General features: G+C 45.1%; 1 protein-coding gene and 1 long non-coding RNA gene across 6 annotated transcripts; one reads left to right on the top strand and one right to left on the bottom strand.

Annotated features, from left to right (window-relative positions):
- Positions 1 to 7468: 7468 nt before the first annotated feature.
- On the top strand, positions 7469 to 18992 carry LOC132686298 (uncharacterized). 5 transcript variants are annotated; one of them, XR_013553299.2, is made up of 6 exons: positions 11060 to 11429; positions 12083 to 12205; positions 13759 to 13896; positions 17427 to 17944; positions 18312 to 18586; positions 18772 to 18992. It is a non-coding gene; the product is annotated as an uncharacterized LOC132686298 (long non-coding RNA). The 5 variants fall into 5 exon arrangements; XR_009613570.3 differs by lacking the exons at positions 11060 to 11429; positions 12083 to 12205 and adding an exon at positions 7469 to 7686 and having other exon boundaries at positions 18316 to 18586; XR_009613566.3 differs by lacking the exons at positions 11060 to 11429; positions 12083 to 12205 and adding an exon at positions 7470 to 7686.
- On the bottom strand, positions 15642 to 20121 carry IL10 (interleukin 10). Its single transcript, XM_060644003.3, has 5 exons — positions 19716 to 20121; positions 18855 to 18914; positions 18440 to 18592; positions 17375 to 17440; positions 15642 to 16301 (listed from the first exon to the last, which is right to left on the bottom strand). The coding sequence occupies exons 1-5, from the start codon at positions 19878 to 19880 to the stop codon at positions 16209 to 16211; spliced, it is 537 nt and encodes a 178-aa protein (XP_060499986.1). The 5' UTR covers positions 19881 to 20121; the 3' UTR covers positions 15642 to 16208.
- Positions 20122 to 20572: the final 451 nt, after the last annotated feature.

Genomic DNA, 20572 nt, shown 5'->3' with positions numbered 1-20572 from the left:
GTGTCCTGACTTGCAAAATCTACTTTTTAATTTGACATCTCGAACCTCTAGTGTATTTTTTCTTTTTAAAAAATGTTCATTTATCTATTTTGAGAGAGAGAGAGAGAAAGCACAAGCAGAGGAGGGGCAGAGAGAGGGAGAGACAGAGAATTCCAAGTAGGCTCCCTGCTGTCAGTGCAGAACCCGACACAGGGCTCGAACCCACAAACCGTGAGATCGTGACCTGAGTCGAAACCCAGAGTCGGATGCTTAACTGATTGAGCCAGCCAGGCACCCCGTCTAATTTATTTTTTCTTAAAGACAACCTCTAAATTATTCAAGCTTTGGGCCCCACAAATCTGGATCCATTGGTGCTTGGCAGAAAAGGCAAGCTATTCACTAAAGGTTTTTGCACCTTCCATATTTGTTGCTGGGGAGTAGCTACCAGTGTCTCCAGCTCCTTTGTGACTTGGTTCTAATCAGTGGAATGTGGCCGAAGAGAAAGGGCCACCATTCTCAGGCCTGACCTATTAAAACCTCCCGTATATCTTTGTCCCTTGTCTTCCGGCCGTATCCAGGAGCTGAGGGCCCCAAAGTGTAATTAAGAGTTTGACTCCATTTTTGATGTCTGCTCACGGCTCTCAAGCCCGCTACTCCCCTTTTCCCTTTCTGCCCCTCAAAACTGAAAGGGAAGTTTGAGCGCCCCCTCCTGTGGCACTCACCGGAAGTTCAAACCACACAAGTCTCAGCCTGCACCCGGGAATCCTTACTCAAGTCCCATCATGTAACGACCATGAACCCCACACCAGTAGCCCCTCCCTGCTTTTGCTCAAGCCATTGTTGGAACCAGCCCTTCTCCCTCCAAGAAAGCCTCATTATGTGAGTAATAAACCTTTCCATACCCTCCTGGAATGTGTGTGTGTGTGTGTGTGTGCGTGTGGCATCACCAGTCTTGGCATCTGAACCGCATTTTGTTGGGAGGGGAATCCATCCTGTCTCAGGAGTGACTATAACGCAGAACCTCCATCAGCATGAGAGAAGGTGAAGCAGAATTCTTGCCTGTACCTCACTGCTACCCTCTCCAGACGCATTCTCTCCATGAGTGAGAAATAAACTTCTGTTAAGTCACTGAGATTTCAGGGTTGATCTGTTACAGCAGCTAGTGTTATCTTAACTAATGTGCCCATGATAAAGCTGACTCTAATAATTCTGTCTAATTAATTCCAATATCCTAAGTAGCTTTGGGGAAATCTAAGAAGAAAAGAAAAAAAAGAAGAAGACTGGTTATTTTCCTTTCTGCCTCAAGAGAAGAGGCCAACTCTTTTCCTGCAAAGAGATTATAGATAGCAAGGCCATCTGATTCAGAATACAAGAATAAAGATGTTGTGATTCTAGAATGATAGATTACTTGTTTCATAGTATTAATATGACTTTATTCATTCTTAGTATTTTCCCACGGAAAAAAGAAGGGAGGGAGGAGAGTGTTATCGTGTGTTATGAAACAAAAGGAGAAGGGGAGGAAAGAAAGAACCCAGTACAGCAAAATCAGCCATCAAATAAACATATTCCGGTCATGGGGTCACTGGAGTCCAAGGGAGATGTATGCCAGCAACTTCCCCACCCTCCCTCCTTTCTAGACATTCACGATTTCACCCAAAGCTCTGGTTTCTGGCAGTGACAGGGAGTTGCTTTTGCTCTGTCTCCTTACTTAACAGGCGTCAGCCTCAGTGACACGTTTTGACCCTGATATGCGTGTATCTTACCTTTCTCCGTTTTTCACTCTCAGTTCTTCTGTGAACGGCTCCCCACTGCTTCCTTTTACCTTAGGAGTGGAAAGTATGGCAGACTATGAAACTGATGACGTGTGAGCAAGTAGAAAAGGAAGTAATCGTTGCCAGGATCCAGTAAAGGTTCACTGTTTAGGTCCTGCCTTCAAGGCTCCAGAAGCCATTGGCCCAGATTGCGCTTGGGGAGACGACTGAGTCAGGAAGAGTCTGTCCATGTGGGTGCAGAGTCAGATTTTAGAGGACCCTCAAAGTATTGCCTTGCATCTGAAGGCGGAGGCAAGAACAGAACAAGTAGCATAGTCGGGAGGTAGATTGCTAGGGTAGAGAAATTCAAGTTCACTCATCAAAATTAACTGCTGTTTTTGCACAGTGCCTCTCTTGAGCGGAGAAAGTAGGTTTGAGGTCATTCTGGTCTAGACCAGTTACTTGTTTTATATGGTCCCTGGACTAGTAGATTTGGACTTCCAGTAGACTTGATGTATCTGGACTTCATCAAGGCATCTGAGAAAGTCTTACATGATCAATCTGAGAAAGTCTTATGTGATCAGTGTGCAGATAAGATATAGCTGTCTATTATTTCTAGCTAGGAACAGGACCTTAATTGATATCTAATGTGCTATTGCCTCGATCTACCGTATTTAATGTTCTGTCATTCTGGGCAAAGGTGTAGAGGTCAAGGGTGTCAAAAGCTAGATCAATTGCCCCAAATATCTAAGAGTAAAGCAGACATAGGTAAACATAAGTCATATATTTAATTTTTAAAACTTCAATGTGCAACACAGGATAAGGATAAGGTAACTTGGTCATAATTAAAAAAGACTTGGAATTTTAGCTGACCCCAGGGTATTAGTTTTCTAGAACTTCTGTAAAACCCTACCCCAAACTCGGGGGGGGGGGGGGGGGAGGAGGTGGTGCTTAAAACAATGGAAATGTATTCTCTCACAGTTCAGAAGCCAGAAATCCAAAATCAAGGTGTCAAATATAGCAAATACAGCAAATACAGTGCTGTGCTCCTTCGAAAGGCTCTAGGGAAGAACTGGCCTTGCTTCTTTGAGTTTCTGGTTATTGTCAGCAATCTTTGCTGTTTGTTGGTTTGTGGCAGCCTAGTTCCAATTCTGCCTTCGTCTTCACATGGCCATCTGTCCTGTGTGTTTATGGCCTTGTATCCAAGTTTCCCTTTTGTTATAAGGACACCTGTCGTTGGATTAGGGCCTACGCTACTCCAGCATAACCTTATCTTGATTACATTTGCAAAGACTACTGCCACGTAAGATCACATTCACAGATACTGAAGGGTTAGGACTTGAACATATCTTTTTGGGAGACACCATTCAACATGCAACACGCGGTATGGCCAACAATGTGCCATGGCTGCTGCTAAAGAATCTGCATGGTGGTGGTGAGGCTGTGACATGATGAATGGTCCTGGGCAGGGACAATGAGTAGGTCTAACCCGCCCAGGGAGGCACAGCTAGTGGACTCTCAGCAGTACCCGGCCCCATCTGCTCCCCTGGACTTCCATGCATCACGCTCCATTTTTCCTTCCATTTTTCTGGCAGGTTCTCCTTGCCCTCCATGGCTGATACTTCAAGTCACCCATTAAATGATGGTATTCCTCAGTGCTTTAAGCTGTCTTTTCCCATTCTCCATATTTTTCTCTGAGTGAGTCGGTGTTCTTTCCCATGATTTCAGTTACCATTTGCGGACTGATGACTCCAGAATCTGGTGCATACATCTGAACTCTAATTAGACGCCTCCACTTAGGTATCTCCAAGTATGTCAACCGAACACATCCAACACTGGGCTGTTCATCTTCCTCATTTGTGCAAACCCGGACCTCCTCCAGAGTTTCCAGTCTCGGTCCATAGCACCACCATCTCCCCATTTGTCTAATATCTTTGATTTCTTCCTTGCTTCACCCTCCACGTCCACACAGCCGTCAAATCTAATTGACACAACAATTGACACTACACATGACCTACCGCACAAATATGTCTATGTAGTTTTCTTTTTATTCCCACTGCTGCTACCCTTGTGCAAGTCACTGTCTGATTTTTCATTATTGTATTGTATTGTGTTGTATTTTTACCTGCATTACTGTAACAGGTTCTGATTCGGTCTTCCAGTCTCTGGTCTTATCCTCTGCAAATCCACTTTCCGCATAGCAGCTGCAATGCAAATACAGTACTGTTATTTCCCTGCTTAAAACCCTTCAATGGATTCCCACTCTCTTTAGGATATGAGTCAACCTCCCTAACGTGTCCTAATAGAAACTGGATGGCCTGACCTCTGCTTACTTCTCAAGTCTCATTCTCTCTATTCCCTCTTCTTAGTCTCATACCTTCCCCCTTCGCCTCCACATCTTTTTACCTGCTGTTCCCTCAGCCCAGCACATTTTTCCTTTCCCCCTTTGCCTAACTGATGGATATTCATAGTTTAGGTCTCAGGTTAAATGTTCTTTTCTTCCAGGGAGGACTTTCCTGGTCCAGTTTGCTTGCTTCCATCAGTTACCGGTTTACCATGTTGCACAACTCCAAAGGGTGAAATTTGTATCATATTGTGTGTGAAGAGTGCCCCCGAAGTTGTGCAACACAGTGATCAGGCACCCTTTGTTCCTCACTGTCATCGTTTAATTGTCTTCCTTTCTGGGTCTGTAAGCTCCACATCTGATTCTCTGCTGTGTACCTGGCACATAGTAAGAATCCAATCAATATTGAATTAATATGTGAGGGTTAAAAAAGAAAAGACTTTCTTAAAGAGTGCATACAAGAAAAAAAATGCAGGAATGGAAAAGATACTGGAAACCAGACATTTTGAATAATAACTGGAGTAACTGAAGATGGCTGACTTAAAGAAATTAGGACTTAGAATAGATATAATAGCTGCTTTCAATATTTGAAGGACTATCCATATGAAAATGAAATATATTTATTCTATTTTGTCCCAGGAAGTGTAACTAAATAACTGAAGGTAAGTTATAGCCAAGCAAATTTGGGCCTGATGAGAAAATCGAAAGAGATTTCCAGTCATGAGAGCTGTCCAGAAATGAAACAGGTGTAACACCATGTAATGAGTTCTGTTTCATTGCAAATATTGACGTATACGCATCACAATTCTTGTCCGTCTGTTAGCGTGATTGTGGATGGCAGGTGGATAAGAGAGCCTTTGAGTGTCTAACTCAAAATATCTGTGATTTGGTAACTATAAGGAAAATCTTCTTTTTAATTGAACTCAAACATTTATACGATGCCTTCTCTGTGCTTGATACTATTAGGGATATAGGACTGCGAGACTCCTCCCTGCCCTCAAAGGTGTAGTCAGGTGTGAGGGACAATGTGAAGTTCATGAGAAGATAGAACCTTCTAGAATAACATCAACTGTCTAAATGTGTGGCTCAGTGGTTTGCTCAATGAATGGAAATAACTGTCTGGTCTCCCGCTGTGGTAGAAGGATTTGTAGGAGAGGAGGCCTTTGTAAAGGGAAGTGGAAGATGCAAAGGAGAGTCTACCTCAGGAGAAGGGAGTGAGAAGGTAGGGCCCTGGGAGAAAGCAGATGTGGGCCAGAGGCATAAGCGAGCGTTCCTCACACATTTCACTTACAGCACCAGTGTGCACACAGCTCTACAAAGGTCTGGTTTCCTTGGGTGAAAACATGGAAGAAGATGGCATGGGGGTGGCCTGAGAACTGGCTGAAACTAGGGAGTCATGTGCTGTGGTGAAGGGAGATGAACTCCTTGACCATCCTGAAGTCCCTCAAATATTTGGGGTTCAGTGGACGAGTCAGAGGTGACTCATCTAGCTACCCGGAAGGAGGAAGGGAGTAGGGGAAGCCCCAGGATTGGAGTTGTTTGACTGTTTATGGCCCAAGGGCTCACGCATATCTTTTGTGCATATTTTTGGCTGCGAGTAACCTGAAGCCCAATCAACAGTGACTTAGTAGGAAAATTATTATCTTACATATAGAAAATTCTGAAATAGTTCTCATCTAGGATCGGTTAACTCATGTGTTTGACAAAGTTACCAAGGACTTACTTCTTTCTGTTATTCTGCTTGCCATTTTCCATTTGTTGATTTATCTCCTCAGGCTGAGTCCCCTCATGGTCTCAGAGAAGGCTTCAGCAATTCCCGGCTTGAAACGTGGAAAACATCCAGAGGCAGAAAGAAAGCCTAGTTTCCTTGCTTTTAAGAAGAAGAAGAATATTTCCCAGTAGCCCGTCATCCAAGCTCTCCTCATGTCCCATTGACCAGGTTACATCACAAACCCATTCCTAAGTCAGTCACTGGATGGGGGAAACAATAACCTTGGGAGGAGCCCTGCTCCCCTGAAGTACATACATGCAATACCTGAACGAAATCAGAGACAGGAAGACAATGGCAGCCAAGCATGGCGGCAATATGTACCTCCTGAGGAGGATTTTAAATTCTTTAGGGTCAACTGTAAGTGGTAGAGTGGGGACTTGGAACCAGGTTAGTCTAAGTCTATGTATTTCCACCAATGGTATCTCACCACCTCTTTCTCCCAATCTGAGGTTCCCTGAGTCTGGGAATAAGCTGGGGAGTGTGATTTAAACCTGAGTTTCTCAAACCGTCCTTGGTAAAGAATCCGATTTTTAAAGAAGTTCAATTCATTATGGATCAACATTTTAGTAAAATACAATCAAAAGAATTACTAGGGAAGTAATGAAATGAAAAATAATGTAAAGATATACAGAATGCGAGCCCCTGTTTTCAAGGATTCGATCTGACAAAAAAATATTCTATCAGATTACTATAAAGTTTTTTTTTCAATTTTCTTAATGTTTATTTATTTAGTTTTGAGTGAGAGACAGAGCGCAAGCAGGAGAGGGGCAGAAAGAGAGAGAGAGAGAAGGAGACACAGGATCTGAAGCAGGCTCCAGGCTCTGAGCTGTCAGCACAGAGCCCAACGCAGGGCTCAAACCACAAAAGGGGAGATCATGACCTGAGCCGAAGTTGGACATTTAACCGACTGAGCCATCCAGTCGCCCTGCTGTAAAGTTTTTTAAACTTCATTTCTGTGCTGTTCTTGCCACAGACTGGTAGCAAACACTTCATGGACCAGCAGTGGTCTTCCAGCCACACTGAGTGGTGCTGATTTAGATGATTTTCTGCCTCCATCCTCCTGCCTCAACAGCAACTCAAGATACTTGATGCTTGGATGCCTCAGCTGAGATGGGGGTGGGCGAATTACCCATTATAATTATTGAGCCAAATATCAGAGGAAAAGGCTAAGTTTTTGCACTGCTGTTTTCTTGGGGACTTCTACTGTCACCAACAGATTTCATACTTGTGGTAACACTTTCTTGTTGTTGATTTTCTATTTACCTGCTATGTAGGAAAGAGATTGAGCACAATAGTAAGGCAGTAGTCCCTCCTTCTCCACAGGGGGTACATTCCCACACCCCCAGTGGGTGCCAGAAACTGCAGGCCGTACGGAGCCCTATATAGACTATATTTTCTTCCTATACATAATACCTATGAAAAAGTTTAATTTAGAAATCGGAAATAGTAAAGTATTAACAACAATAACTGATAACAGAACAATTATGACAATATGACGCGATAGAAGTTATGTGAATGTAGTCTCTCTCAAAATATCTCACTGTACTGTTCTTCTTGTGATGATGTGAGATGACACAATGCCCATGTGAAGAGAGGAAGTGAGGTGGATGACACGGGCATTGTGATGTAGCTCTCGGTTGCTGTTGACCTTCTGGCAATCTGTCAGAAGGAGGATCACCTGCTCCTGTACCACGGTTGACCACGTGTAACCAAAACCACAGGAAGCACAACCGTGGATAAGAGGGGACAACTGTCTGTGAAATAGAAAAGACTCAGGGGATAAAGACCCTGCGTATCATAGGAAAGACCTGTTTGGAGATTTGCTGGAGGTGACCAGTTGGGTATGTCATTGGGTGATGATTCATCTTGGCAAAAATTATAAGGTTCTTGATTTGAATGACTCAGATTGTGTGTGGTTAATGCTTAGACATTTGTTGTTTTTCTGACGTAAAAATGACTTCAATCTGCTAAGATCTATTTACAAATATATAGGTTCTTTTATTTATTATGAAATACCAGGAAATCTATATATTAGGGCATCTTCTAAGAAATCTAGATCTGCACTGCTCTAAGATTTAGGAAATTTAATTTGTCAAGTGTATGAAACTCTGAGAACTCTACATATTTGAAAATTAGAATCCACCAGAAGCTCCAGGAGGCTCCAACATCTACCTCTCCGTTTCATTCCCAAGTGATTTGAGCACCTACCTCCTACTCTTCTTTTACATTGCCTTCCACTGGCCTTCTTTCTACTGCCACAAGACTGGTGGATTTCAGTGTCCTTGTGGGTGACTTCTCCAAAATGTGGCTTTTCAGTTCCATCATCTCCACATTGCTGATGACCTTTCCCCCTGCCTTTACTCAACCATCTATTCCAATGGCTATAGCCTGGAATTCATTATCCCTCAAAACTGCCCATCTCCAAAATGTCTTGATTCAGTCTCTTCCCTGTCTGGCCACCACCTCCTCTCCTTGGGGATTCCACTTTTACCTTCCCAACTGTTCCGTGACTGCATCAGAGCCTCCAGTCCATTGGCTCATCTACAGTATCTCTTTTCATCAGTTCTCTCTTGTATGCGCATTATTCAACTTTGAGTCCTGGGTCCATCTTTCCAGTCAGGCTCTTACTTATACTCTCAACTTCCTCTCCCCCTTGTCCTTTTGTTCTATTCATGGGTCAAAACAATTTTGCATATCATGCGTTCACTCCAGGCTGCCAAGAGAATCCTGAGAAAAAGTATGCAATCTGGCAGACTGCAATTCATGATTACCTACCTCAACTGGGCTCAACACTGCCTGGGTGTCTTCCACATTTCTTTAGAATCATTTGCTTTCCACATATCTGCAAGCATCATTTCAAACCTTTCTTTCTCTCCTCAAAACTTCTTTCATTCTCTTCTTATTCACTCTTCTCAGAGAAAATAAAAGCCATCTGTTGGAAACAACTTCAACTTCCTGCCAACCAATCTTCAACCCAACCTGCTTTTGTACCCACTGTCCCTACTTCCTTCCTGTTATTATTCAATGAAGGTGTTCCTCTTAATCTCTTCATCCACTCCTCTACCTGCACCCTACCCCCTCCTGGCTTCTGAGGAAACTGTCTTCATCAGTTATATCTCATTCATCTATCTTCAACTTTTTCTCCTGTGTTGGCCCAGTGTCCTGTGATCCACTTTTTCACCTCCCATTTAATGCGTGATCCCATCTATCTCCCATCCCCTGCCACTCTTCTGCACTGTTCTTGATAAAGTGACCAGTGCCCCCACTTGCTCTATCCCATAGAAGCTCTTTTGTCTTGATCCTAATTGACCTCCCGCTAGCATTTGATTCAGTTGACCATTCTCTCTCCCTTAAAATGCTTTCTTTCTTTGCACTCAGGAGTGCCACTTTCTCCTGGGATTTCTTTTTATCACCCAGGCCATTTTTTATAAGTTTCTTTGTCAGCTTTTCTTGCTCTGACTTATAAATATCTGGGTTCTCCAGGTCTTGGTTCTGGGCTCTTTTCTCACACTCTTTCCCTTGGTGATTTTCTCCACTCCTACAATTTCACTTGCCATCTCTATTGCAATGACACTCATAGATTTATCTTCAGATTACATCTCTATGTCCAGCTGACCACTGTGGAAGAATTCGAAGTCTCAGAGGCACCTCCAACTCAATGGGGCCAAGGTAGAATGTACTCTTTTCCTCCCAACTTTCTTCTCCCCTACCCATTGTCCAGACCAGATCTCAGAGGTTCTTGGCCATCACTTGCCATCACCACTCTCACCTAAGTAGTTGCCAAATACTTGAACCCTTGTACTTCACTAAATTCCTATTTATGACCCCCATAGTCCATACTAGAATTTCCTCTTGTCTGAATTGGAAGCCAACAGACCCTATAGGGTCTCATTCAGAAGATATATATTCTCCTCTCTACTTAATAGCCTTTAATGGCTTCTCTTTGCTTAAAGTCTGTCCTTTTCTTCCAGTTCATGTTAAATCTCTCTCCCTCATGTATAATATGCCTCACTTGTTGTGTGTCATCTTTTAGTTCCTTAAACAGTTTAGGTCCCTTCCTACTTCAGAGACTCAGGATATGAGAGGAGATGGAGAAGCCAGAGGGTTCTGAAGAGGGCCCAGGGCCCAGCTATATTGGGTATCAGTACAAATCTACCCTTGCTTCAGAGACATTCCTTCCCTTCATTCTTTGCTGTTCAAAGAGGTCTTTAAATATGTGGCTCTTTCGAAGGTTCTCAGCACCTCCCCCTTTATTTGACCAGCCCCACTCATCCTTCATGTCCAGCTGGATGTCACCTTCTCATGGAAGCCCTCCCTCCCCCGAGTCTGGGTTAGTTGCTTTAGTGACACCTCCCACTTCTCATCTACTAGTTTTCACAATTATGCTAACATTGTGTAGTTAACTTGTGATGTCTTTTTCCGACCATATGGATTTAGCTGCTAAATCCATGAAGGTAGGCAGGACGTCTGTTTTGATCACTATTTTCTCCCCAACACCCAACATAGTACCTAGAGTATGATAGGTTCTGAGTAAATAAATGTGCATCTCATAAAAACTCTGACTCGGGACAAAGGCCAGGGCGAAGCCAGTCTGCCCCTGTTTTAATTTGATCTCATCCTTGTTAGATACGAATATAGAGAATATTCTGCGAGAAGACCTGATTAGTTACTTACGCTGCATACTAGCCACGGTTACTAATTCAGTTCTGGTAGAGGTATGATAGGGTTCAGCTGGGGGCATGACATCCGCTTCTTCTAAATACTCCAGAAAGACTTTTTCACATAGGCGTGAGATTCTGGGTTGCATATTTGATGGACTATGGGCTCTGTTATACAATGACTTCTTGACTTTGGGGGAAAAATGTATTTTTTTCTTTGAATAATGGTAAGGGAAGATGCAGTGTGGCAGACTGTCTCATTTTTTAGGGTGCTAACAGATTAGTAACCGTGATGGATAACGAATGCATATGAACAAAGGCCAGGGCTGTGATCAATAAAAACTTTTGACGTAATTAACCCAATATTTATTTAATGGTATGTGTAACTATTATGGCTTTGGATGGCAGTTAGGCACCTCTAGTAAGCCTCTGCTCACTGAACCAATGTAACTCTAGTAGCTATAACTGATGTATATATTCACTTCATCAAGCCAAGTAGTTCTTCAGGCACTCAAGAAAATGTCATTTCCTTTCTGTCCTTCCCAAGTGCCAGGATGGTCCGTTTTCTCTTCCTATCCAGAAGTGGTGGGTAGGGAGGCAGAAAATATTTTAAGGAAAGTCCAGGTTCGGTGATGGGCACACAGGGTGTGTCTGGCTGTTTCTCATGGTGATGGCAGTGATCTCACCATCTGGTCTCAGGTGAGCATTTTTCCAAATGCCTAAGGGAAAAGCTGGTTTTACTAAGTATTTGCTCTGTGCTTTACATGCATTCATACCTCTATTTCTTATGACAACAACACCTGGAAGGAAGGATTATTCTCTCCGTGTCACAGAGGAGAATACCGAAGAAGGCGATGTGTCAAGGTCACTCAGCTTGGAGGTTTGGCAGATTCCAGAGGCTGAGCAAATCACGCCTGTGCTGTGGAGTAAGAAACAAGCTGTGTTATTTTTCCTTAGGTCTTTATCTCCTCCATCCTCTCCAGAGAGAATGTCAAGGAGGCTTCTGGAAACTCAGAGCTCTGTGGCTGCTCAACCCTGCTGGAAGATGGGAGCTGTTGATAGTACACAGATGACTGGTAATCTGTCTGGAAAATTACAGTGCAGACTCTCTGGACAGGAATGTGTCCCAGAAAAGGGCTCAAGTGGGAATATCCCTGGCTGATTGGAGGAATCAGATACTGGAATTAGGAACTATGGGCTCAGAGGGCACTCGGAGTTCATCTAATTTAGTGGTTTTGAAGCTTTTAACCACAAAGGACTGCCGTTATTAATTTCCTCCAGAGACTCTCTATTTTAAAATATTTTGGCTGGTTAAAAAAAATTTACAAAAATAATTCTATTTTCTGTTTTTATTAATCAAAGATATAATAGACGACTAGAAAAATAGAGCTTCTGGCCAGCATGAGGTGACCTGCCTTTCCATACCGAGGGGCTCTTGCTTCAGCCGAGCACATACAAGTGTTTTTTAATGAAACTGTGCAGACTTACAGGAGGTGGGGATAGCAAACGTACAATTTCATTAGACTTTTTCAAATTTGGGAAGTTGTTCCCACAGTCTCTCCACCATGAATACTTTCAGGAACGTGCGTGACTCTAGTGGTCCCAGCTGAAAATCATTGATTCAGACTTACTTCCTTGTTTCATCATTGAGGAAACGGAAGCCCAGAGAGGGGAAGTAAAATTTCCGAAGTCACCAAGTTGAGTTGATGAGTAAAAGGACGGTTAAATAATAGAATACCTGTGTCCCCTGGGACCCACTACCCACTCCAAGGTAGAGTTGACTGGTTCATTCTGTAGCCAGTTCTGCAGCTTGTGAAAGTTTAAAGATCTTCGTTTCATTTTTAATTCTGAGTGTTTGCTCTTAGGATACAGCTCTCATTCTCTTGGAGTGTTATGCCTGCTTCTCCCTCAGGCTTAAAGCTGGTCCCCGTGTCCCACAATTAGATCCACTCTTATAAGCGTTTTGAGGGTCAACAAGCCATAGAGTGAGTAGCTTCTGCCATTGAGCCAATTCTCTTTCCTCTTTCTTCACATCTCTGATATCAACCCCTTCCTTCCAGAACCTTTTGATCTGTCGGATTTCTTTCAGTGGCTGGGTAGGGTAACCACATTGTCATCACAAATTTTGGGAGCTTCTCTCCCTGGTCCCACCCTCCTCACCTTAGCAGCTTGGACTATAGACTGAGATTCTCATTCTTCATTTCTATCCAAACTCTTGTGGGAGGTGAAGAGGGCCATGGGAGAAGAGGTGGTTGCTCTTTTTAGAGAATAAAGGCTTGTTGCCAAAAAAAAAAAAAAAAAAAAAAAAAAATCCCCATCATCTAAACCGCATCTCCTCATCTCTAGATTTCCAATCTATTAGACATATGTACCTTCATACCTGACATTCTATTGGACCCTTATATCAAGTCTGGTCCATTAGCCAGCTCAGGCTACCATAACACAATACCGTAAACTGCACAACTTAAACAAACGAACAAAATTATTTCTCACGGTTCTGGAGGCTGGAAGTCCGAGATCAAGGTGCCAACACGGTAGGTTTCATTCTGAGACCTCTTCTCCTGGCTTATAGCCACTGCCATCTTTCTATGTGTACGCCATAGGATATTTTTATTGGGCACATGTGAAGAAAGAGAGATGGAGAGAGATAGAGGGAGATGGAGAGAGCAAGGTCTTTGGTGTCTCTTTTTATAAGGACACTTGTAGGAGGATGGCTCCACCTTCCTTCAACAAAATTATCTCCCATAAGCTTCATCTCCAAATATCATCACACTGGGGGTTGGGGCTTCAATATATGAATTTGGGGGGAACACAAACATTCGGTAGATAACACTTGGGAAGAAAGTTTCTGCTAGTTTTCCAGGTGAGAAACTGAGGCTCAAAGAGGTAAACATATTAGACTGAGCCCACTAGAGAGGACTGGAGGAGGGCTATGTCCATGATGATGCCCTCTCCATGGTGAGATGCTTACCCGACCCTTCCCCTTACCCCCACTCCCAACCCAGGAGCCCGATGTGCCATTCGAGCACAGAGCTATGTTTTCTAAATTCTTAGAAAGATGTGGTAGTTTAAAAAGACGTCCACAAATTCTTTGAGACTCCTCCCTTCAAAATGTGGAATCTAATTTATCTCCCCTTCAATATGGGCTATACTTGCCAACTCACTTCTAAGGAACAGAATGTGCCAGAAGTGTGGTGTGAGATTTCTGAGATTAGGTCGAAAAGACACCATGACTTCCTCCTTGCTCTCTCTCAGATCACTGGCTCTGGGGAAGACAGCTGTTGTGTTGTGTTATGTTGTGGAAACACCAAAGAAGCCCCACAGAAAGGACCACGTAGCAAGGAACCAAGGCCACCTGCCAGTCGCCAGTGAGGAACTAAGTCCTCGTGCCATGTAAGTGCGTCATCTTGGATGTGTTTTGTCCAACCCCAGCCAAGCTTCAGATGACTGCAGCCTTGGATGTTATTTTGACTGCAACCGCATTAGAGACCGTGAACCAAAACCCCTAGTTGTCATTCTCAGATTCCCGACCTACAGGAAAAGACAAAAAATGTGCGCTGCTCTAAGCTGCTAAATTTTGGAGACATCGATAGATAATTAATACGAAGGGAAAAGCATTTGACGCTATTCTCAGTTCTCCGTTCTCCATATAATCCACGCGGCCAAGGCACACCAACATTTCTGAACATCTGTTTCCTCTTACAGAAGGTAGCAATAATAATACCCCGTAGCATGCCTGATACATACATACCTAGCAACAACTAGCTCAAAAAAAAAGCGCTCAATTAATTGTGGCTGTTGTCAACATCTTATCAGCCATGTGGCTTCTTTAGGTGAGTTTCTGTCTCTTGGTTTCAGATGCCCACTTCCCTCACATGAGGTGTGAACCTCAACCTTAAGTTAGTATGCATTGCCTAGCAGAGGGCCCTAACAGCCTAAACTTCAGTTTCTCCATTTTAGTACCGAGAGCCCTGCTGTAGAGAGCCTCACTCCTCTCTCCTGGGCTTCAGCTGGCCTCCATTCTTAACCTTTCATCTCAGAATTTCAGCTTTGATGCTTCCCACTTCCTTCCTATGGTTACTTTAACTAAAGTGAGTCAGGTCTTACTGAAAAACTGACCACAGCCAGTTGGCCCCTATCCTCCCCCGGACCAGGGCTGCCTGGGCAGAGTATGAGGGTGATCAGTGTTTACTCAGACCATTGTTTCCCTCCCTCTCCTCCAAGTCACGGGGCCTTGAGTAGGGCTTCCCCAGCCACCACACCCCTCCCAATAGACCGCAGTCAAAAGCCAACCTCACATTTGTCTGGTAGCTTAAGGAGGGAAGAGAAGGGACTGCAGCCGCTTGAATCCTTGGGCATTCTATCAAGTGGGCTAATCTTCTTATATTCTACTCGGTTGGGTGGGCCTCTGATCTCAGCTCAAGGAGGATTTGGTAGGGGTTTTTAGTTGTGAATACCAATAACAATCAAACATGTGTATAGGGACCATCTCTTAGCTCTAGGAGCCATGTTAGCTCTTTATCTTAATTTTCTCCACAGCCCTGGTCAATTAGTATTCACCCAGACCTTTGGGGCTTGAAGAAGCCAAAACAAAACAGAACAAAAACCCAAACCAAAACAAAACAAGACCCCAGAAAACAAAGACAAAACAGAAAAAAGTCCTCTGCCAGTCTTTCTAATGTTGGTATCTACACAACTTTATCCTTAGCCTTGAAAATCAACATGATCTTTAAGAATTTAAGGATAATTTCTTAAAGGACTGAGTTTGTAGGAAAACTGTGGTGGTCTTTGCTATTGCCTTTTGAAGTGAAACTTCTTTTCCCCCTCTGATCAGATTTGGAACTTGCCTCCTCTCTGGGAGAGTGTAGTTGGTTTTCTTTACCTGAAATGCAGAATTCATTTCCCTACGCTCTTCTATCTTGGAAACATTGAGGGAATAATTTTAGTCAAACAGAAGTCAAATGATGCCATAACATAATTTTAATAAGACTCATTTATTTATTAAGAATTAAAATCTGCTATGAAGACAGACAAACAATGTAACATTCCCAGAGGAATTGAATTGCTTCTAGTTAAAACTGAGTTCTATTAGAACCAACTTTAGGTTGTTATAAATAACAAGCAGGACACAGCTTTCAAGAATGAAGAGGTTGGGGAATGAGGTCAAGGGAATCCCTCTGAGCCACTGGAGTATTAATTATCAAAGGGGCTCCCTAGTTTCTCCTCCTAAGAGGGTAAGAGTCTTTACAATACTCTAGGAGCCCCAGGCCCAGAGAAATTATAGGGAGGTCAGGAACAATAGCTCAACAGCTATGAAGTATGGTCAGGCTTGGAATGGAAGCATCAGTAGGCTCCCCAAGAAACATTTTTTTCCTTATATAAGTTACAATTTCTCTTAAAATACTCAAATATCATAGGGTATCACCCTACAAAAACAGCTTACACACAGGTGAAAAAAAATAAATATTGAAAAAAATTATAATATTGGGCTTCTTTCTAAATAGTTCACAGAGAAGCTCAGTAAATAAATACAAATGGGAGTTGAGGTATCGGAAGTAATAAATATTCTAAGAGAGAGGTATGACCAGGTTCTCCAAGGAGCTGTTTGGTTCTCCCATATCCCTGAGTAGGATTTTGTAGATCTCCAATTTATGTCCTAGAGTCCAGAAGAGTTGCATCCTGGATGTTTCGTTCCCCACCATGTTTCAGATCTTCATCTTCATTGTCATGTAAGCTTCTATGTAGTTGATGAAGATGTCAAACTCACCCATGGCTTTGTAGACACCTTTCTCTTGGAGCTGTGTAGGGAGATAGAAAATGTTTAGTGAAAGCCCCATCTGAGTGAGCAAACGAGTCCCTGGTTTGGATGGGCATGACTCAGGGACCCAGGAGTTACCCTTGCTCCCGTGCGTTGGGAGGTGAAGGATGGAGCCTAGAAGCCCAAGACTATTCCCGGTGCCTTGGGAAAGGCTACGTGTTTACCTAAAGCATGACTAGCAAGTAACAAGAGGAACATTCACTTCATAAGGCACAGTCTACAAAATGATGCCTTTTCAACAATTTTAAAGGTCATGTGCTCACATGACGCTTATTGAGAATTTGGAGAAAAGACGTTAGGGGAACAACTTTGACAGCAAGAGAGTAAGAAGAGAGAAGGGAGCCCTTTTAGGTTGATGCTCTCCCACCATTGGATGGAGCAGGCCCTGCCCTGCTCCTCTGGCCTATTATCAGGGGGTCTATGTCCCCTGATGCCAGAACCCTGCCCAGTGTCTGTCCCCAGCCCACAAAGAGGACAAGACCACATGGCTTCTGGGCAGTGGGGTTGAAGAGTTCACCGACAGTTGGAAGCGTGAAACCCCATTCGATCTGAGAGCTGACATTCTCAGGCACTTTGGCAGGTGTGAACGGCACCTGGAAAGTGAGTATGGACCAACTCCGGGTCGATGAGAATGCTACTTCCTGCTCTGAGTTTTGGGGAGTCCAGGCCGAACCCCTGGGTGTGTTTGTGTGTGCGCATTCACGTGTTGGCTTCCTGCACGTGTGGCTTGCATCTAGATTCCCAACAAGCTACTTTCTGTTTCCTTTGTCACTCTCCCCAGCATCTAGCTCACTGCGCTCGCAGGCTGGCTGGCTGTCTCAACCCTCAACCCGCCTGCAAAGGCGGGGAGCAGTCATTTAGAAACCCCCAAAGACACTTCACAGAAAACAAATATAACCAAGGCGGCAGCTCCTCACTGGCTGGGGAGGTCACACCATCTGTGGGGTTCCCACACCCCCTTCGAGAGAAGGACGGGGCCTGCTCAGCACCTGACGACTTGGGGAGTGGGTGGAGGTCACGTTCCCCAAACCCTTTCTGCCGCCATCCACTTACCTTACTAAAGGTACTCTTCACCTGCTCCACCACCTTGCTCTTGTTTTCACAGGGCAGAAATCGATGCTGTGGAGGAAAAGAGAAAGCGTTCATGCCGTGGGCTCCCAGCTCCCGTGTCCACAGCACTTGGGGGACAAGCTGGGAGCACGAAGAAGGAGTTAGACTCATCTTGGATACCTAACCCCCACAGCGCCTGGGGAGAACTGAGCCCTCTGTCACCCTGGCCCACTAGACAGAGAGGAAACAGCCCAGGGAGATGAAAAGTGCTTCTCCAGGAGCCTCTCTGAGATGTTTGCCAAGCTTGCATGAAAACCCAGGGGATGGAGCCTGGAGCTTCCTCTTCGAACACCACAGTGCTGACAAGTGCTGAGCCAGCCATTCTGTCCTTTCCTGCTTCCCTGTCCTGTCCCTCTTCTTCAGTTCCAGCCACCAAGGACCGTTTCTAAGTCCTCCAAGGAAGAGAGATGCAGAGACTTAGTCATGCTGACCAAAACCTTCGCATGGTCCCGTCCTACAAATAGAGACCAACCGGTTCCCCAATTATCAGCGAGAGAACAGAGGAAACCAGAGGTGAGGGTATCACTTCAGTTGGAGAAATTTTTATCCTAGGGAATTGTTCATAGACACACTCGCCTGGTGGCGAGTAGTCCCCTGGGCCTTCTAAAATGCCAGGGAAACTCCTGTCAATTGGGCCCCGCTTAAGGGCTCTGCTTTCCAAAGGTGGAGAGTAAGAAGCAAGGGGAGTTTCTTCTCCGAGGGACTCTTGCTTCCTGGCCCATTTTGCTGGGCTCGGGGTCTAGATCCAAAGACTGAAGCTCTGGGCCCCTTTCGTAAAGAGAGAGGGGAATAGTTAATAACCCACAAATGACTCACAAATAACAGGAAAGCTGTTTGCAAACATGTAAATGCCTAGCAGCCTCCCCCACTCCCCGCTCAGAAAGAAATGAGCAAGAGACAGAACTCTAGTGCCTTCGGAGAGTCCTCCCGCCAGGCTGACTCTGCTTCTCCGGGTGTGAGTGGGAAGAGGCCGCCGAGCCCCGAGGGGAAGAACTGATCCGCACTCACACAGCGCCGCAGTCTCAGCCGGAGGGTCTTCAGCTTTTCTCCCAGGGAGTTCACGTGCTGTTTGATGTCTGGGTCCTCGTTCTCAGCCTGGGGCATCACCTCCTCCAAGTAAAACTGGATCATCTCGGACAACGCTTGGCAACCCAGGTAACCCTAAGGGTGGGGGGGGAGGGGGCATGCGGTCGGTGACTGGTGACTGGGAGGAAGCACGGCTGCCCCGGCTTGAGGGGACAGCTCTGTCCCCAGGGACCTTTCTTAACCAGCCACCTCCCCCAGGGCCAGCCCTTTGGCTGTGTGCTGAGTTAAGATCTTTCCACTTCTCCTTTTCAAAGCAAAGGAAGCAGACCCAGCTCCCGGCCTCCCTTCTCTGAGTCACGCTGCAAGCTCGCCTCCCACACACCCCCCGGGCCCTCACCTTAAAGTCCTCCAGCAAGGACCTAGTCAACAATATGCTGTGCAGCTCGTCCTTGGTTTGCTGCAAGAAGAACAAAAGGAGAGTGAGCCCGAGGTTTGAGGAAATAACTGAAATAAATGTCTTTCTGATGCCCTCTTATTTATAGAGTTTCTGAGTTTTCATTAGTGCAGGAAAGGAGATTTTCAAAACAAGGACGTTCAACAGTGCTGGAACCCTTAGTTAAATCAGGTCCCTTAGTTACATCAGGATCAAGTTATTTTTAAAATTCGGCCAGGTTTCGCAGCCAAGGCAGAAGCTTGACTCGGTCCTGATCTCCTTTCTGCAGAGCTGGATCAGGTTCAAAGGGGCCACCCACACCCCCTTCGGTGCTCTTTGCTGTTCTTTTCTCCTCGCTGCGGACATGCAGCGGCAGCTTTGAAAGCCGTCTGGAGATGGGAAGCATCCCCTCATGCAGGTTTCCCCTCTGTACGGCTCTTGCCCAAGCCGTCAGGCTTTTCCTGGTTCTGGAAGCCCGCTCGGCTGAGGCCATTTATGTTTCCCTGCCACAAGGTTTGGGGGACATCTTCATCTTCAGTCAGACCCTTTGTGATTTCTCCCACGTCTCTAAGCATAGGAGTCCCAGTGCATTTGCCTGGGAGGCGGCTTTTCTCCCCCCACCCCGCACATTTGTTGCATCACCTGGGCTTAGCTTAACTCACTCCATCTAGGGCCCGACCTGGGACTCCTTAAGAATTGAAGTCTGAGGGGAATGGATCCCGGGGATGGAGGTGAACGAGAAGGAGGGTTCTTGGAGCTCCAGCAGAATGCCTGGCTGAGGTGGTCCCGGCAAGGAAGGAAGGACAGGAGGGCATTCATACTCACAAAGAAAGTCTTCACCTTGCCGAAGGCAGCTCGGAGCTCTCGGAGCATGTGCGGCAGGCTGACTGAGAAGTGGGTGCAGTTGTCCTCAGACCGGGTGCTCTGGTGTCGGCTGGCTCCTACCCCGGCCAGGAAGACCAGGAAACACAGAAGTGCTGGGCTGGGCATGGCGAAGCTCTGCCTTCTGAGAGTTGGCCTTGTGGTTTGGTGTCACAAGAGAGAGCCCCTGGTGTGCAGACCTTCACCTACTGTGTCCCCCTTTTATATTGTGGGTTCAGCGAGGCCTCCCCATTCATAAAAAGCCACAGTCACAGGTTTCCTGGCAAACAGCCCCTCCCTTCCCTCGAGCTCTCCAACTTTGCATTCGCTGAACTTAAAGTTGTTAATTTTTTTTTTTTTTGCATCGTAAGCAACAGGGATTGTTGAATAATGAGCTTTTGCATTACAGCTATTTTTAGGACGAGCTACCTCTCTCTCTCTCTCTCTCTCTCTGTTTTAAAATAACTTTCCAACTTTTCTTAATAAAAAAAGAAGTTGATTTCCCGGGGCGAACAGCTGTTCTGTGCAGAGAGGCCCATGGTTGTGGGTTCCATTCGCGTGCTCCTAGGTCACAGTGACGTGAACACATTGGCCATTCCAGAATGCACTGGAATTGAGAAATAATTGGATCCCTTCCCCAGCCTGAGCCGAATACCCAAGGCTTTTCCTTGCTGAATTGGAAAGAGCCTCAGTTTCCCCAGGTGAGAACTGGGGTGATCTAAATAGCCTCAAAATTCCCTCTGTTTCTTTTGTTTTATGTTCCAAGAAGGCCCCTCGCGGAGGCCAGTTTCCCACAGAACTAGCAAGGTCGTGGGATGTGC

The sequence above is a fragment of the Panthera onca genome, chromosome F1 (assembly GCF_046562875.1).
Source record: "Panthera onca isolate mPanOnc1 chromosome F1, mPanOnc1 haplotype 2, whole genome shotgun sequence".
NCBI lineage: Eukaryota > Metazoa > Chordata > Mammalia > Carnivora > Felidae > Panthera > Panthera onca.
Note: the sequence above shows the minus strand (reverse complement) of the source record. Positions and strands in the feature narration are given on the sequence as shown.